The sequence below is a fragment of the Gambusia affinis genome, linkage group LG01 (genome assembly GCF_019740435.1).
Source record: "Gambusia affinis linkage group LG01, SWU_Gaff_1.0, whole genome shotgun sequence".
NCBI classification, from domain to species: domain Eukaryota; kingdom Metazoa; phylum Chordata; class Actinopteri; order Cyprinodontiformes; family Poeciliidae; genus Gambusia; species Gambusia affinis.
In genome coordinates, this window is record NC_057868.1 from 5874026 (window position 1) to 5891548 (window position 17523).

The following is a 17523-nucleotide window of genomic DNA, read 5'->3' on the forward strand; positions in this document are numbered from 1 at the left end:
TTGTTTCCTATTTAGAAAAGCCACATTTTGCAACAAATCTCCATTCAATATATTTTAAGTTCCCCTCTGTGAACTGTGGTAGTCATTGCATCACTGTCATGTTTGATTCTTTAAAAGATTAAGTATTATATTTACTACGTCGAAAAGCCTTATTTATGCAGCTTGATTTTTTCTTTTTTGCCATTTATTAAAATAAAATAAAAAAGAATTTCACCTAAACATTATTTTCCCAAATGAGCATGTGATGCTTGCCATATGTGAAAGAAATCCCAGTTTTGACTCTTTTGGAGAGTAATGAGTTACTGCACAAGCCTGCTTCCCGGAGTTTCATCCCACTCTCAAACCGTAACTTTATATTTTTAATTTCCTTCCCCATGCTGGGGATGGAAAAAACAGGAATGTTGAGAAAACACATAAATTAGCTGCTTTTCTTTTGTGTTTGAATGTTGTGAGGAGTCATAAACGACAGGACATTCCTGGTATTTGACCCCAGATTTATGACTGCTTACATGACACAGTCTGTTTTTTAAATGACAATCTTAATGTGCATTCCTCCTCTCTCTCCTTCCCTCCCTTCACTTATCAGATGTGGAGCAGATGGCAATCGACTGGCTGACTGGAAACTTCTACTTTGTCGATGACGTGGATGACCGCGTGTTTGTGTGCAACAAGAACGGCCAGACTTGTGTGACCCTGCTGGACCAAGAGCTGCATAACCCAAAGGGCATAGCCCTGGACCCGGCCATGGGGTTTGTATATTGCGCCTCGGTCCTCCTGACCTTGTGTTGCTCTCTTATCCCAAGTGCTGCTTAAGCAGTGCTTGGTAGGGAAATGCTGTCTTATGATCAGACGAGGTGCTGACCAAGCAGGCAGGCAGAAATCAAAGCACTTTTTTTCAGACAGAATCACTACACAGCTTCTGACTTTAGGTTTCTGGGGTTAACCAGATTGCATGATTCAGTTCCTTTTTTTCTCTCTCCAAATGTTCTCTGTTTGCCCGTCAGGGACCTTGATTTTTTATTTTTTTTTCAACCTCTTCAACCTGCTGCTCCTCTGATGCAGAAAACTGTTCTTCACGGACTACGGCTCCACGCCCAGGGTGGAGCGCTGCGACATGGACGGCCAGAACCGCACCAAGCTGGTGGACAGCAAGATCGTCTTCCCCCACGGCATCACCCTGGACTTGGTGAACCGGCTGGTGTACTGGGCTGATGCATACCTGGACTACATCGAAGTGGTGGACTATGAGGGCAAGAACCGACACACCATCATTCAGGGTCTGCTGGTGAGGCTATAGGGAAGAGAGTTTTGGTCACTACATCAGTAGCAGTAAACATTTGCTTGCCGACCATGTCAACTTTAGAAGCAACACTATTCTCCTGTGACCTCCTGCGGTTCTATGCCCTTTCAGCCCTGTTTATTTCTCTCCTAATATTTCACCATGTCGGTTTTTACAGCTAATGTCTCTCTAAGCTATTTACTCTGGCGACACTTAAATCTAACTTATCCACAAGTAATAATCTTATTGAAAACATGATTGTAGTAGTGATGGAACACTGGTTGTGTTTGTTTTTGTCATAGATGGAGGTTAGTGATATGAACCCCATGCATACAATACATCGAAAAAGTATTTGTTGCCCACATTAGTCATATTTCAGGGGTTACCAAACTATTTACAAATAATAATCCAGTTGGCCTATATCAGATTTCACCAGCTTCCCTGCCTGATGAAGAAAAGCAACCCCACCATATGATGTTTCCAACATCTTGTTTTAAACTGGGGTTGGTATCTTCAGGGTGATGCATAGTGTTAGCTTTTCCTCACACAAAATGTTTTCAATGTTGGCCCCAAAGTTTAGTTTTGGACTCATCGATTCAGAGGGCCTTCCTTCACCAGCTTGCTGTGTTTTTATTTCATGGTAAACTAGAAGATGTGCCACTCGTTTCGATTTTGGATGACGGAATGAAATATGCCACCTGATGTGCTGAAAGCTTTGGAAGTTGTAACATGACCTGACCCAGCTTTAAACGGCTTCACATTTTCTCTCCCAGAGGAGTTCATGTGTTTGATGCAAGAAACCGTTGAGCCCCGTTGAAATGAAGTTGCAGGTTTTCCATAAACCTGTAAAAAGTCTCTGGTCCTGAAACTGGGTTAATGTATGTTCAGGAAATCAAAATCAAAACCTTCATGTTGTCTCCTGCATAAGGAGCAAATGTATTCTCCATGAGACTAAGGCATTAAGGATTTCAGTAGTTGGCTGTTTCTAGAAGTTAGTATATGCTGCAGGTGTTAGAAACATGGTGTAAGTACTGAAGTCACATGCTGAAAAACTCAAACTTAAATTTAACTTGTTTAAGATATAAAGCGATTTAAATATAAGCTGTTAAGTAAATGAGGTTTTATTTTTCCTAACTCGTGTAGATCTAAAACTTAATTTATTAGGCTTTTAGTTAGCCTTGAGTTTAATTGACTGAAAGTTGCAGAAATCCTCCAAACTCACTTAGTGCCTGCGTCCGCTTTCCTGTCCCACTACCTTACAGATTGAGCACCTTTATGGACTGACTGTATTTGAGAACTACCTCTATGCAACAAATTCAGAAGAAGGCAACCTCAACCCAAAGACAAGTGTGATCCGGGTGAACCGCTTCAACAGTTCCGACTACCAAGTGGTGACCCGTTTGGATCGGGGAGCCGCGCTGCACGTGTACCACCAGAGACGCCAACCTCAAGGTGCGCAGCGTGGCAAAAAGTCTCGTGTCAAATTGCCATCAGCAGCACATATCGCAAAAAGCCGTGTTGTTTAAAAGCACAGACACTGAGAAATGTCTTGGCACTGCTGGTGAAAATGTTTCTTGATGTATCTTTTTATTGCCATAGCAAATTTTTAGACTGAGGATTTTTTTATTTTTTTTTTAATTCAGCCCTTAATTTGAGTACATCAAGTCTGGAAAAAAATTTCATATTTGGATACATTTTTAACAAATTTAGTAGAGGTATAATAATTGCTACTTTTAGTAATACAGTTTAGAAAGACTACATTTTATTTTAAAAAAAACACAACTTTGTTTCTCTTTAAGTGTGACTAGAGACAATGGCCCATTTCTTCTATACGCTGATAATGAGGCAGGATGAAAAGTAAGGTTCATCTTGCAAACATACACCAACATATTGATGCAAAAGGTAGAAAAAAAAAAGTTCTCCCAAGTGTATAAAGTCTTGGGATCAGACTTTGTATTACCAATTTGAGGCTGACCACATACCAGTGAATTGCTTGTGAGGGATGTCACAAGCATCGGATTTCGTATGTAAACTTGTGAGTTTAACTAAATACTGGCAGGTCTTTAACTGAAACAACGTACTGTAGTCAAATATTTTGCTTGTTAAAGTGCCTGGCATCATAGTTTTCTTTGAATTACCAGGATGTTTAAAATTAAATTCTGGAGGATTACTTAAAAATGGAAAAAAATATATATATATATATTAGTGGAACTTAAATATGCGTAAATCAAAGGATCTTTATCCTTTATTAAAGAATAAAGAAATCTTCTATTGAATGTCACTGACATTTTTTTTCATTCTCAGTGACTATGACTATTAAATGACTATTTTAATGTTTTTAACACAGTTTTACCAGAGGTACTAATTATTTTGGGAGCACATTATCACAGCTCTCAGCATTTCTCTTGTTCCTGCTCAGTGCGCAGCCATGCTTGTGCCCTGGATCAATTCGGAAAACCTGGAAGCTGCTCCGACATTTGCCTGCTGAGCAACAGCCACAAGACGCGTACCTGCCGCTGCCGCTCTGGTTTCAGCCTCGGCAGTGATGGCAAGTCCTGCAAGAGTGAGCATCCTTTTCATCTTTCTTTGGAAAATTGCATAAAATTTGTACAAGCTGTTCATTTCTTCCTAACTATTGCTTTTCCCTCTGCAGAACCAGAGCACGAGTTGTTCTTGGTGTACGGTAAGGGTCGCCCTGGAATCATCCGGGGCATGGACATGAACGCCAAGGTGCCTGATGAGTACATGATTCCCATCGAGAACCTGATGAATCCCCGAGCTCTGGACTTCCACGCCGCCAGTGAATTCATCTACTTTGCAGACGCCACCAGCTTCATTATTGGCCGCCAGAAGATTGACGGCACAGAGAGAGACACCATTCTAAAGGATGGTAACGCTCTACAGTTTTACCTTCTCAAAGGATTCAGAAGCTATTTCTGTTTTGTGACTTTTAAATTCTTCTTATATGCATTCTTGGTTTGTCCTTACATGTATCAATTCGATCACTTTTCTTGCACATCTCAGGTATTCACACAGTAGAGGGGATAGCAGTCGACTGGATAGGAGGAAATCTCTACTGGACCGATGACGGACCTAAGAAGACTATCAGTGTTGCCAGGTTGGAGAAGGCTTCACAAACTCGCAGGACTCTCATTGAGGGAAAAATGAGCCACCCCCGGGCTATTGTTGTGGACCCACAGCACGGGTAAGACCTTCAGGGGCTTCCTAGTTCTCATAAAAGGTGCAGATGTTACTTCTGGGTGCATGAGCAACATGTGGTTCACGATCTCAGACACATGCAGACACTGATCTGTGTGTTTGTGTGTAGCAGGCAGCCTGTGTTCAACTGATCTCTGTACAACTCTTTTCTTTTAGCTGTGAGATTCGCTATCAAAGATTGTCACGTATCAAAGTCTTTCCCAGCTCACTTGAAATGTGTTTCCTCCTCACCAGGTGGATGTACTGGACTGACTGGGAGGAGGACCCCACAGAAAGCAACAGAGGGAAAATTAAGAAAGCTTGGATGGACGGTTCACATCACCAAGTCTTCCTGACCAGCAAGACAGTGTTGTGGCCCAACGGCCTGAGTCTGGACATTCCTCAGGGCATCCTGTACTGGGTGGATGCTTACTATGACAGAATCGAGATGGTTTTCCTTAACACCACAGAGAGAAAGGTTTGAGAATGTTCTCATAATAAGCCGTGTTTACCGTGTCGTGGTTTTATCAATAACTCAAAATGGCTATCTAAAATTATTAGAAACATGCAAAACTTTTAAACCGCTCATAACATTTATAGGGTTATTTCTGAATGTTGTGATGACAGCCAATTGCAAGTATTTCAAATGTACAAATGTTGCTTCCAGGCGTTCTGTTGTGGTATTGCAGACATGAATATTAAGGTGATGATATGTAGTGGAATGCTCTTTACATTTTGTTTGTGATAAGCAAGCCTTGCTTGAAATCCGTTAAATTTCTCTCGTGGAATTGTTCTTCAGCTTCTTCGAGAGGCTTTGGCTGCTTTATGACTTTTTTTTTTAACTTATTTTTGAGTCGCTTTTACTAGTACAAACGCACTTCATAAAGTTGCCAGTCCGTGCTAATTTTGGTCTTAATGTGAAGAAGTGATTCGCCTCTCTGATTTAACAGGTCGTCTATGAGGGCCAGGAGCTTAACCATGCATTCGGCTTGTGCCATCATGGAAAGTTTCTGTTTTGGAACGAGTACCGCGGCGGGAGCATCTACAAGCTGGACCAGGAAACCAAAACTGTCACTTTGCTTCGCAACGAGAGGCCTCCTATATTTGAGATCAGAGTGTATGATGCTCACCTACAGCAGGGTACGTCGCGCTTTCAAACTTGAGCTTGTTTAAATGACGCGGTACCAATTTCCTTGCCCCCGCTTCTATTCTTTGTTTTGTTTTTCTTTCCATGCAGGCACCAATAAATGCAGAATAAACAACGGAGGCTGCAGCAGTCTGTGCCTCGCCATTCCTAACGGCAGGTCCTGCGGCTGCGCCGACGATCAAATCCTTGACGTCGACAACGTCACCTGCAAAGGTACTTGGCTGGTTCCCTGGACAATGAATTTTTCTTAGGGCTGGCTTGCTTGCGGCAGCTGTGGAAAATGTATTAATCAGCAGGAGTTGAGGTTAGGAATTCCTGGCCGCTTTTTTTGGTTTGCAAGTTTGACTTTTCCCAAGTATTTTTCTGAAAATATTACACACATTCACCACAGTCAGACACATGTACTTCCTCTACAAAGTATCTCAAAGATCAAATTCATGCATATCAATCACTTTTTTTGTGATGTAATTAAGGATAACTACAGTTTAACTACATAATATGTCAAAGGGATAGTTTTTCCAGCATAAAAAAAAAACTAGTTGGTGCACCCTTGGCTTTAAAGAAACACATACAAGGGATAATATCTGGAAAATGTTTAAAACCGGTCTTAAATTCCAGAGATAAAAAGTCTTTGTTTAGTTTTAGTGCTCACTTCATGTCTTTGTGAATTATCTGTGTCCCATTTCCACCCTGATCTCATCTCCAGCCAACCCCTCCTACGTTCCCCCGCCCCAGTGCCAGCCGGGAGAGTTCGCCTGCAAGAACAACCGCTGCATCCAAGAGCGCTGGAAATGCGACGGGGACAACGATTGTCTGGACAACAGCGACGAGGCCCCTGACCTCTGCCGTAAGCGCGTGGCACCTCATCATTGTCATGGATACATAGCAACACACGGATAAACAGAATTATGTTTAATGGCTCCAGCTAACACAAACTGACGGAGCACGTCACAAAGTTTCCAGGATTTGTCTCTTTCCGTGCTGGGTGACGTTTTTTTTTTTTTTTTCTTTTTTTAAGGCGCCCACTTTTGTCCTCGTTAGCTGAGTCCAACAAGAAAGAGCTCATAATTACCCTGGATCTTTTCCTTGCTATCTGTTTAAGAACAGGGTTCAGTCTGGGATAGTGTGGAAAAAAATCTGATTGATTAGATTTCAGGTCTGGAGAAGTTAGGAAAAAGAAAAGGGTTTGGAGAAGTAATTGCATTTCCAGATTTTATTCCCTTTCCATTGTCTGAATGTTCTGTCCTTCCCTCTTTTTTTTTCGTAATTTCTTCCTTGCTTTTATTCTTGCTGGCATCACAGCACCTTTCTTTCCTTTCATCATTCATACCTTCCTTTCTTGTCATCCTTCATACCTTTCTCTTTTCTCCCTTTCCGCCCTTTCCTTGTGTGCTTTATTTGCTTGTTTCCTTCCTTGTTCTTTGTTACTTATTATCCATCCTTTACTCATTTTGGCTTGTTCTGCCTTATTTCTTTGGTTTCTTTCTCTTTTTCCCCCTTCCTTTCTTTCTGTTCCTTCTTAATTGTTTCTTCTCCTGTGTCATATATCTCTTTCTTCTCGGCATACTTTTTTCTTCTTTGTCTGTCCTTCCTTGTGTCTTCTCCCTCCTTTGTGTGATTCCTTCAAAGCATCCTTATTTCCTTACATTTTTTTTTCTCTTCCCTTCTTTCCTTTCACAGACTCTTTAAATAAAGCCTTTGTACTGGAAATTAATGGAATTTTTAGTATTTTGTGGACTAAACAGTATATAACCAATGATTATTGCCTGAAAATAAATTACGTTGCTCGCAGAGAATTCAAAGTTTTCTTTTGTGTATTTTTTACTCCAGACCAACACACTTGCCCTGCAGACAGATTCAAATGCCAGAACAACCGCTGCATCCCGCTGCGGTGGCTTTGCGATGGCGACAATGACTGCGGCAACGATGAGGACGAATCCAACACCACCTGCTCTGGTACATACAAGATGCATCATACGTACAGCCTTGTTTCTATTCAGAATATTCATTTGTTTATTTAGAAGATGTCCAGAAACTTATGTTATTACCTTTTTACTTTATGTTTATATGCCAGTATTTCGTTGTCTTTGAACATGCACTTTTGAGACATAACCCTTTTCCCTACTTAGACTATCCACAGTTGTCAGAAAACATAACACAGTGACTCCAGCTTTCCTCTAGAAAAATGACAAAGTACCAATTTTTCAATCGTCAGCTGTTCATCAGTATTTTTTATAGTGGAGTTACTGCTATAGATTAAACAACAGCACATAGTTGAATATATTTTTAAATTTGTATTTTATAAGAAATTTTTAACCAGATTTAAAGTTTTACCCTTAAAAAAATACATCCCTTCTTTATCTGCAAAAAAGGAATAATTGTTGCTTTAAATGTTATTTATTACAATATTCTATCTGTATAAACTGTCAAATCCCTCCCTACTCTTGTTGTTGAGCCAGATTTACATACATACAGTACATGTGAGTACATCTTAGTTAATTAAAAATGAAAAAGTTCAAAGGTGAAGTTCTTTATATATTTAATGTGACATATTTCGTGTGTACTTCTGTTATTTTTTATGATTGTGACTTGTGTTGAATTCCAAAAATCTGCTTGAAATATTGCACTAGACCCTCATGGGAAAGACGTAAGACATTAACTTTGTCCAGAAGACCGTCACTGACAATACAGCAAAAGAGAGTCTGTGGTTATTTTTTGTTGTGTTTTTTTTTTCTTCTTGCCAGCTCGCACTTGCCCACCAAACCAGTTCCTCTGTACCAGTTCGCGCTGCATCCCCGCCTCCTGGACTTGTGACCTGGACGATGACTGTGGAGATCGTTCAGATGAGCCAGCTTCCTGTGGTGAGTTCTTTATTCTTTTTTTTTTTTTTTTTTTTTTTTTGCTTGACCGTTTAACGTTTTTTTAAAAACACGGGATGCATTTTATCTCTTCTCTGTGTCTTCCTCACAGCCTATCCAACGTGCTTCCCTCTCACCCAGTTTACCTGCGCTAACGGCCGCTGCATAAATATCAACTGGCGCTGTGATAATGGTGAAGAGTTTTGTCCTTCAACTCCCATAAAGCTTGAAAACGGTACAACTGGCAAAAAAAAAAAACAACAGCAAAAATAAACTCCCCTGTGCCTGATTTTTCTGCAGACAATGACTGCGGTGATAACAGCGATGAAGCTGGCTGCAGCCACTCTTGCTCCAGTGTGCAGTTTAAATGCAACAGCGGCCGCTGCATCCCAGAGTACTGGACCTGTGATGGCGACAACGACTGCGGAGACTACAGTGACGAGACTCATGCCAACTGCACCATCCGTGGTGAGGAGTTGTACTGGTCTAATACAACCTAAAATGTTTTATCTTTTTATCGTCTCCACTCCTTAAAAATGTTTGCTGATAAGCGGGATGTTTGGCTCACACCTGATCAAAGCTCTAATCTCGTGGTGCTCCGTTTACTCATTGCTTTGTGCTTCAAAGATGAGATCTTTGTCCTCCTTTTGCTCTTTCCTGTGTTCGTCATGCTTCTCCCAGCTTGCTGCCTTCTACTTATTATCCACCAAAAGAACCGTCTTGTTGCTCTGTTCGGGATGTGATAAACTTTGTGGTTAAACAACAGTTAAACTCTTTCGTGGTCCCCTGCAGACTTCACAGATGTTTTGACTGCTGCAGAGATAGGACTTGCTTGTTTACAGCTTGGTGGCTGCACAGCTTCAGTTTAACAGAGTGAGGCGGCAACGCAGCATTGATGCTCTCTTCCCTCTGCCGTTGGTGCACCCATAAACATGAGCTTCTGTGCGCTGCGCTGTGCGTAGTGTTTGATCCATGCAGCGATGCGGCTCGCTGGTGTCAAGTCTCAGCATGCAGAGATGAGGCTCAGCAAGACCTGCTGCTCTAATGTGCAATCTGTGCTCTGCTCTGTGTGTCTGCAGGATTTTGTTGCCTATTAGAAAATGATAAAGCCAATAATATAGCTGCTTCTTTCTATACATTGTTGTTCTTCACGGTTTTAGTTTTTTTTGTTTAGTCTATATGGGATGGTCACTAAAGGTGATTGGCCAATGTGCTTTTTCTTTCCCGCTTGTGCTTTTTATTTGCTTTTGCACTTAACAGCAAGGTGTGCTCATTGATTTGGCTTAGCGAGAGGCTGTATTGAGCTGAAAGACAAAATGATAAAGCAGTGTGTGACAGGGTTTTCCCCTAAAAATTATTTAACTGAACTTTTAAAAATACAAGGAAGTTCATTGATTTAATGTAGAAGGAAAAGGGCCACATATTTTTGATTGAACTCCATTTACAACAATACAAGTCCAAACAATTCTGTGCAACTGATTTTTCTGCAAAAGTCACGTGTTTAGTTGTTGAGGAGCTTAGAGCAGAGTGATTTTGGTGAACAAACTCTCGTTCAAAACATCTGGCATGTCACTATTCAGTACATCATGTGACAAATTAGAGTATGGTCCACTGCAAACCTTCCAAGTGTTTGCAAGGAGAAGCCCAGGTTAAGTCTGGACCGGAAAGATCTACAACTGTTGACAGAAGAACTATTTGTAACCCACTCCAGCTGTTTGAGTTTTATGACAGAGTGGACAGAAAGTAGCCATTGTTAAAAATAAACAAATGGGCGTGCTGTGGTGGTGTAGGGAATCGTGCGACCCACGTTTGGAGGCCTTGAGTCCTCGACGCGGCCGTCGCAGGTTCGATTCCTGGACCCGGCGACATTTGCCGCATGTCTTCCCCCCTCTCCTGTCAGCCTACTTTCATACAAGGGACACTAGAGCCCACAAAAGACGCCCTGGTGGGGTAAAAAAAAATTATTAAAAAAATAATAATAAATAAACAAATAGAAATCAGAAGACGACCCCTTTGCAACTTGCCCAATGCGAGAAGCAAATTTTTAGTCTCCATTCAAAACTCTGGTTGAAAATGAACATCACTCATTACAGGATTGTGCCACTGCTCATTGTTTCCAGGAGTCTGTTACTGGTTTGTGCTAACAGAGAGCTCAATGTTTTTAATTCTTTGATGGATTTCACTTATTTTTATCTAAATAAAATACATTGAAGTTCATGGTTTTACTGTTGCAAATTGTGAAATAATATAGAATTTATATCAGTGCTGTTCATGACAACATATATTTTCAGTGGCAGACCTCTGCTGTGTTCTTAAACACATGGGAAAATTAAATGTGATTAGTTCCTTTCATTCCTCCAGAGCCCCGCCCTGCTGGCGGCTGCCATGTTGAAGAGTTCCAGTGTCGGATGGATGGGCTGTGCATTCCCATGCGCTGGCGCTGCGATGGTGACACCGACTGCATGGACCTCAGCGACGAGAACAATTGTGATGGTTGGAATCACACGTGTGACACAGCGGTGAAGTTCAGCTGCAGGGACTCCGGTGAGATGAAAGCAATGGCGACGATCCTTTAATGCTGCCAAATGTAGAATAAATACTTTATTCATACCAGTAGAAAAAAAAGTACACTTTTTCACAATAGATAAAATCGGATCAAAAGCATGATTTTAAAATATGACTCTTTGGAAAAAACTGTTCTTGTGTGATATTATGAAACTATTCCATTACCCGGCTTGAAGAGAGCCGTCTACTTTGAAAACTGAGACTCATCCTGCGTTCTGGCTTCATCAGCTCGCTGCATCAGCAAAGCCTGGGTGTGTGACGGGGACAGCGACTGCGAGGACAACTCGGACGAGGACAACTGCGAGGCGTTGGTGTGCAAGTTGTCTCACCACATGTGCGCCACCAATGACTCCATCTGCCTGCCCGCCGAGAAGCTGTGCGACGGCACCGACGACTGTCCAGATGGCTCTGACGAGAAGCTTTGCGGTAAACAAGAAGCTGAATATTTTTACTGCTTCACAAAAAATTAGTACAGGTTTCTATCTTTGAACGCCAAGTAACTCTTGTCTCCATTTCCTCCAGACTTGTGTTCTGTGGATAATGGTGGCTGCAGTCACAACTGCAGCATTATTCCCGGGGAGGGCTTCATGTGCTCCTGTCCCCTGGGTATGGAACTGGGAGCCGACAACAAGACCTGCCAGATCCAGAGCTTTTGTGCCAAACACCTAAAATGTAGCCAGAAGTGTGAGCAGGAGAAATCCAGAGTCAAGTGTTCCTGCTACGACGGCTGGGAACTGGAGACAGACATGGAGAGCTGCAAAAGTACTGGTGAGGAAAAATCCAAATTCATCTGGTGAAGAAACTAGGTTTACTTAAAGCCATATGTTGTAGTCCAACTGTTTCTTCTAATTCTTTCTCTACGAGAAGGGTTGCAGTATTTCCAAGGTTTTTCAAAGACTCACTCTACTGCAACACAAACTCTACTTTTTTCAGATCCCTTCAAGCCTTTCATCATCTTCTCCAATCGGCATGAGATCAGAAGGATCGACCTTCACAAGGGAGAGTTCAGCGTGCTTGTACCCGGCCTCAGGAACACAATTGCTTTGGACTTCCACCTCAATCAGAGCACCCTGTACTGGACCGACGTTGTGGAGGACAAGATCTATCGTGGGAAGCTGTCTGAAAACGGAGGTGGGCCAGCTAGTTACACTGCTCATCCACCTATCGTTTTTTTTTTTTTTACATTGGTCAATTATGCTTCCTTTCCTGGTTTTTGCAGATTCCATATAGAACACTGTGAAAATTTAAGCATAAAATTGTTAGAAACCCTCAGAAAACGGTCAATAATCTCCTAAAACCAACGTGCCTGAGGAGCCTGTTAAGCAGTGGCAGTCTGTGACCCTGAATAAATCCTTCAGGCCACGGCCAGCCTTTCTTGCCCCAGAGCCCCAGGTCTCCCTCCCAGTCAACTTTGTGTTCCCAGGTCAGCACTTCAGGAGACATGGAGGCTTTGTCTCTTCCCATTTGTCTCAGCGCTCGCTGTGCGTGACTGTTGCCAGCACACTGGCGTTGTGTAGGAGGAACAAAACTCTCCTGTTCCTCCGTCTAGCTCTTTAAGTTGTTCATGAATACAAGCTTCATGAGCAGGAAACATGAAGACCAGATCAGCTAGTGCTGCTTGTTTCACTGTCTACAAAACGCATCAGAAAAAGTGCTAAGAACTGAAAGATGATGCGCAGCATTCATCAAAGTGACATAAGGAACTTTATGTCCTTGCATAAGGACATGAGTAAATTCTTCATATTTTGTCACATTACAGAACCAAACGTAAAAGTCTTTTATTCGGAATGCATGTATATAAGCAGAGATGATATTCTAATTTATTTTTTGAAACCATTGTTTTGTAGCTCTGGTAGTACATTTAGGCCTTTGTCCTATTGGAAGGGAAAACATCCACCCTACTTTATGTCTTTGCAGCCTCGAATAGAATTTATTTATCTCTCAGCTGCTTCTTCATCTTAGCTGAAGAAAACCATCCCCACACAATAATGCCGCCATCACCATGTTTCACAGTGAGGATGTTTTCATTGGAATGTACCACGATAGCTTTTTTGTTTGTTTGTTTTTGTTTTGTTTTTTTGCAACAAATTGAATTTTGCATGTAGATCCAGTCAATTTCTCCCACATGTTTGCCATGTTTCCCCTTCATGGCCATCTCTAATTCCTTCTCTGATTCTTTGCTCCTTTTCTAATTAATGTTCTCATTTCCCTGGATTGTCAGTGTGGGTGGATGGTCATGCATTCACATGAATCCCACTAAAACATATAAAGGAGAAATTACGAAAAAGATCAAGAGGTGTGAATACTTCTCCAAGTCACTGTAGAGCGATTATGTATTAATTACTATGGGAAGGTCTGCTGATGGCAGTTTCACTGGTGATCACAAGACATTTTGGTTGTTTTGTTTAGTTTGCAAAATTCTGTGTTGTTTCTGCAAAATCATTAAGTAAGTAGTGAGTGCTGACACTTGAGAATAATTTTGGGTGGTGGGTAGAGAAACTTCCACATCAGACAGAACTTCCCCATGTTCCATGAAAGTAAGGAATGCTAAACACTGCGATTTGTTTGTTTGTTTGTTTGTTTGTTTGTTTGGACAAAATGCATTTATAGAGGAAAATAACCGCCATCCTCATTTCAAATTCTTTATTTCTCTGTACCTTTCTGTGTCTGATCAGCCCTGACCAGTTTCGAGGTGGTCATCCAGTATGGTCTGGCGACTCCCGAGGGCTTGGCCGTTGACTGGATAGCGGGAAACATTTACTGGGTGGAAAGCAATCTGGACCAGATTGAAGTGGCCAAACTGGACGGGACCATGAGAACCACACTGCTGGCTGGAGAGGTGGAACATCCCCGGGCTATTGCTCTGGACCCACGGGACGGGTGTGTATTTACAGCAGGCTGCTCGAGTCCTGCTGTCCGAGATGATGAGTTTGGTGAGATGAATCACACAGTTGAGTCAAGTGAATGACTCGTTCCTAGAGTTCTGCATTCAGAGTGAATCCAGGTGTGTTTCTGGATAACTTCATCCAAATGTTTTGGGTAGCTCTCGAAAAACTAGACGTGGGCAACCAATATTGACACAAAATGTGGAACAATTTAGTGTCAATAAGCAAACGGATTATTCCCTAATCTGTGTGCTTTTATGTAATAATAATAATAAACACTTTCAACATTACAATTGAAATAGTATCAGTATATTTATTTCTTCAATCAATCAAGTTATTTTTTTCTTACAGACCCCTCCAGGGGACATAGGACGTTTTTTTTTTCTTTTGCGTTTCCTCACAGTAACATACTGATCAGTTCATGTGGCATAAATGAGTGCTGTAATCCTTTCTTATGGTGCCGCCGTACTTTCTGCTTTAGTACACGGTTATGAAAGTTTTTTTTCATGAATGCTAATATCTCCTTGTGAAATATCTGACGTATTATATCTTCTTCTTTAGTATAGAAAGGCACAACCCACCTATGATATAAACAAAAACTTTCTGTAAGTAGGAAAGAAATAAAAATACATCTAAACTATTTGGACTGCACATTAAACCATTCAGACCAGCACAATAGAGGCACAATCAAAACTGTCAAGTGACTGATTACCCCATGATAATAACTCAGAAATAGTCCAAACAGTTTGGATGTATTTTTATTTCTTTTTACTTGCAGAAAGTTTCTGTTTATATCATAGGTTTGTGGTGCTTTAACCAAAGAAAAAGATATAAAACTTCAGCTATTTCATAAGGAGATATTAACATTCATGGAAAAACCTTACATTGTATAAAGTACGGCGGACGCCGTAAGACAGGCTTTCAGTATTCAATTATGCCGCATGAACTTATCGGTACGTTATTGCGAGAGAACGCAAAAGAAAACTTTCTCCATGTCCCCTGGAGGGCTCCGTAATTTCTTGATGTTCTGATGCAAGGACTTGAACAGAATATTGTCTCTGTCACAGAGATTCAGCTTCATTCTGGATACTGTATCCTCTATCAATCGTTACATAACCGTGTGCACATCTGGACAAACCGTCACTTTACAAATTTTCTGTTGGCAGAATTTTGTTTTGGACGGACTGGGACGCCAGCCTGCCCAGGATAGAGGCAGCGTCCATGAGCGGGGAAGGCAGACGCACCATCCACAGGGAGACAGGCAGTGGTGGCTGGCCCAACGGGCTCACTGTGGACTACATGGAAAGACGCATTGTCTGGATTGATGCCAGGTAGCATTTGCTCCTGAGTGGCACACTTAAGGATTTAAAGCATATGAACCAAAGTCGTTTAGTCGAATGTCTTTTCTTAATATTCCTTCAGGTCGGATGCCATTTACTCTGCGATGTACGACGGTTCTGGACTGATTGAGGTGTTGCGTGGTCATGAGTATCTGTCCCACCCCTTTGCTGTCACCATGTACGGAGGAGAAGTCTACTGGACCGACTGGCGGACAAACACGCTCGCTAAAGCCAACAAATGGACCGGACACAATGTCACTGTTGTCCAGCGCACCAACACACAGCCCTTCGACCTCCAGGTCTATCACCCATCCAGACAGCCTCTGGGTACGTTTTCACATCAACCACGTTCAGTTAATTGATTAATTAATGTAAAATGGATTGAGCAAATTTTGTAAAAATCTGAGAAGTGTGGTGTGCATTTGTATTCAGTTCCCCAAACTCAAGACATCGTGGAACAAATTTTCACTTACAAAGGAAAGGTTTTGCTGCTCGTGACTTTTTTTTTTTAAAGTATTACCACAGATTTTCAATTGGATTTTTTGTCTGGGCTTTGACTGGACCGTTTTAACAAATTACTATGCTTTTATCTTAACTTTTTTTGTTGTAGCTTATTATTGTTGTCCAGCTCTGAAGTCTTTTCTAGCCTCTGAAACGTTTGGTTACATGATTGTCCTGCATTTAGCTCCACCTTAATGCTATCAAATAATTCCCACAGCTTGATGCTGCCAATACCATGTTTGCCCATGGGGTAGGGCTGTTCAGGTTGATCTCATTGAAGGGGATTTATGGAGAGAACGACTGATAGATGACCCATCTAAAAAAGACATTCAAATTTGTAGTTGTTATAACAACACTTCCATTGTATATTTTAGATCTAAAGCTAGAAATTCTTTACCCTGCTGAACTCATCGGTCGAGCTTTAATTTAAAGGAGAAAGTGATGAACTCGCAGTCCATTGCTCAACATGTTATTCATGGCTCCTGTTCCCCAAAAGACAGCCGACCTTTTTGTGCCGCGAGTCACGTTGTTTTCTCTGCCTGGTTGGGTAAAAAGACTCGTTTTTGTTCATTATTTCCCCCAAAACGTCGTTGAAAACAACACCGCGCTCCTGCAGCAGAAATGTCACACGTTGATCTGAAAGCTAGGCAGGTTTGGTGAGATGGCAAGAGGCTTGTCACAGCTGTCTGACTAAGTCCTGTCACATCAAATTGTCGCTTTGATATTCAGTTGCAAACAACTTAGAGACCCCTCATGTGGGTGTGTGTGTGTAACATTGTCCTTGCGTTGATGACAAAGGAAAACAGATGTTAATGGAGCTGTAACCACTCCTCGTGGGAATCATTAGTGTTTCCCTTCAACCTCCTTGAGGGCGTTTAGGTAAAAAAAAAAAAGATTTCAACACCAGGAAAATCTGCAATGATTGATTTAAATATCCTATGACATGGGGATTGTTTTTTTGAAACTGCAGTGCATAAAGATGCATTTACGTCTTTATTTACCAGCATGTATCCATCATTCTTTTTTCCCCTCTGTTGACATTTTTGTTCCGTTTCGTGAAACATTATGATGTGCGTTTCTTTCTTTCCATTCCCTTCAGCTCCAAACCCATGTGCCACAAGTGACGGGAAAGGCCCGTGCTCCCACCTATGTCTCATCAACTTTAACCAGACCTACTCCTGCGCCTGCCCCCACCTCATGAAGCTGCAGGCCGACAAGCGCACTTGCAAAGGCAAGAATAGAAACTGTCGCCTGTAAAAACCGCTGTATGGTTTTTGTCATGCATTTAATCAAAATATTTTTTATTATTTACAATTGTCTTGTATGCCTGAGGAACAAACACATGGACGCCGATTGATGTCTGTTGCTATATTATCTTTTGTTTTAAGGGAATAGTATTATAGTCATAAGCATTTTTTATTTATTTTTTTTGCTCTAGAAATTGACATCTCTGTATGCGTTTGTTTCCAGAGTCCCGAAAGTTCCTGCTTTATGCACGACAGATTGAGATCCGAGGTGTGGACATCGATAACCCTTACTACAACTACATCATCTCCTTCACCGTGCCGGACATAGACAACGTGACCGTGGTGGATTATGATGCTGTGGAGCACCGCATCTACTGGTCAGACGTGCGAACTCAGACCATCAAAAGAGCCTTCATCAACGGGACGGGAGTGGAAACGGTTGTGTCTGCTGGTAGGAGCAATCCCAGGGATAAATGTTGCAACAATGTTAAATCAATATCGTC

At 41.6% G+C, this 17523-nt stretch overlaps 1 protein-coding gene across 1 annotated transcript in view; it reads left to right on the forward strand.

The window, feature by feature from the left end:
- lrp1ab (low density lipoprotein receptor-related protein 1Ab) overlaps positions 1–17523 on the forward strand; it is a 93422-nt gene that overhangs the window by 44664 nt on the left and 31235 nt on the right. The window contains exons 7-29 of the mRNA XM_044112038.1: positions 587–749; positions 1063–1285; positions 2542–2731; positions 3699–3842; positions 3933–4169; positions 4304–4484; positions 4733–4955; positions 5428–5617; positions 5715–5837; positions 6331–6471; positions 7455–7580; positions 8369–8485; positions 8595–8675; positions 8783–8950; positions 10844–11026; positions 11276–11473; positions 11570–11815; positions 11981–12178; positions 13723–13927; positions 15099–15263; positions 15355–15599; positions 16873–17004; positions 17244–17471. Of these exons, the coding sequence (XP_043967973.1) occupies positions 587–749; positions 1063–1285; positions 2542–2731; positions 3699–3842; positions 3933–4169; positions 4304–4484; positions 4733–4955; positions 5428–5617; positions 5715–5837; positions 6331–6471; positions 7455–7580; positions 8369–8485; positions 8595–8675; positions 8783–8950; positions 10844–11026; positions 11276–11473; positions 11570–11815; positions 11981–12178; positions 13723–13927; positions 15099–15263; positions 15355–15599; positions 16873–17004; positions 17244–17471 (4107 nt within the window). The remainder of the gene's footprint in view (positions 1–586; positions 750–1062; positions 1286–2541; positions 2732–3698; positions 3843–3932; positions 4170–4303; positions 4485–4732; positions 4956–5427; positions 5618–5714; positions 5838–6330; positions 6472–7454; positions 7581–8368; positions 8486–8594; positions 8676–8782; positions 8951–10843; positions 11027–11275; positions 11474–11569; positions 11816–11980; positions 12179–13722; positions 13928–15098; positions 15264–15354; positions 15600–16872; positions 17005–17243; positions 17472–17523) is intronic.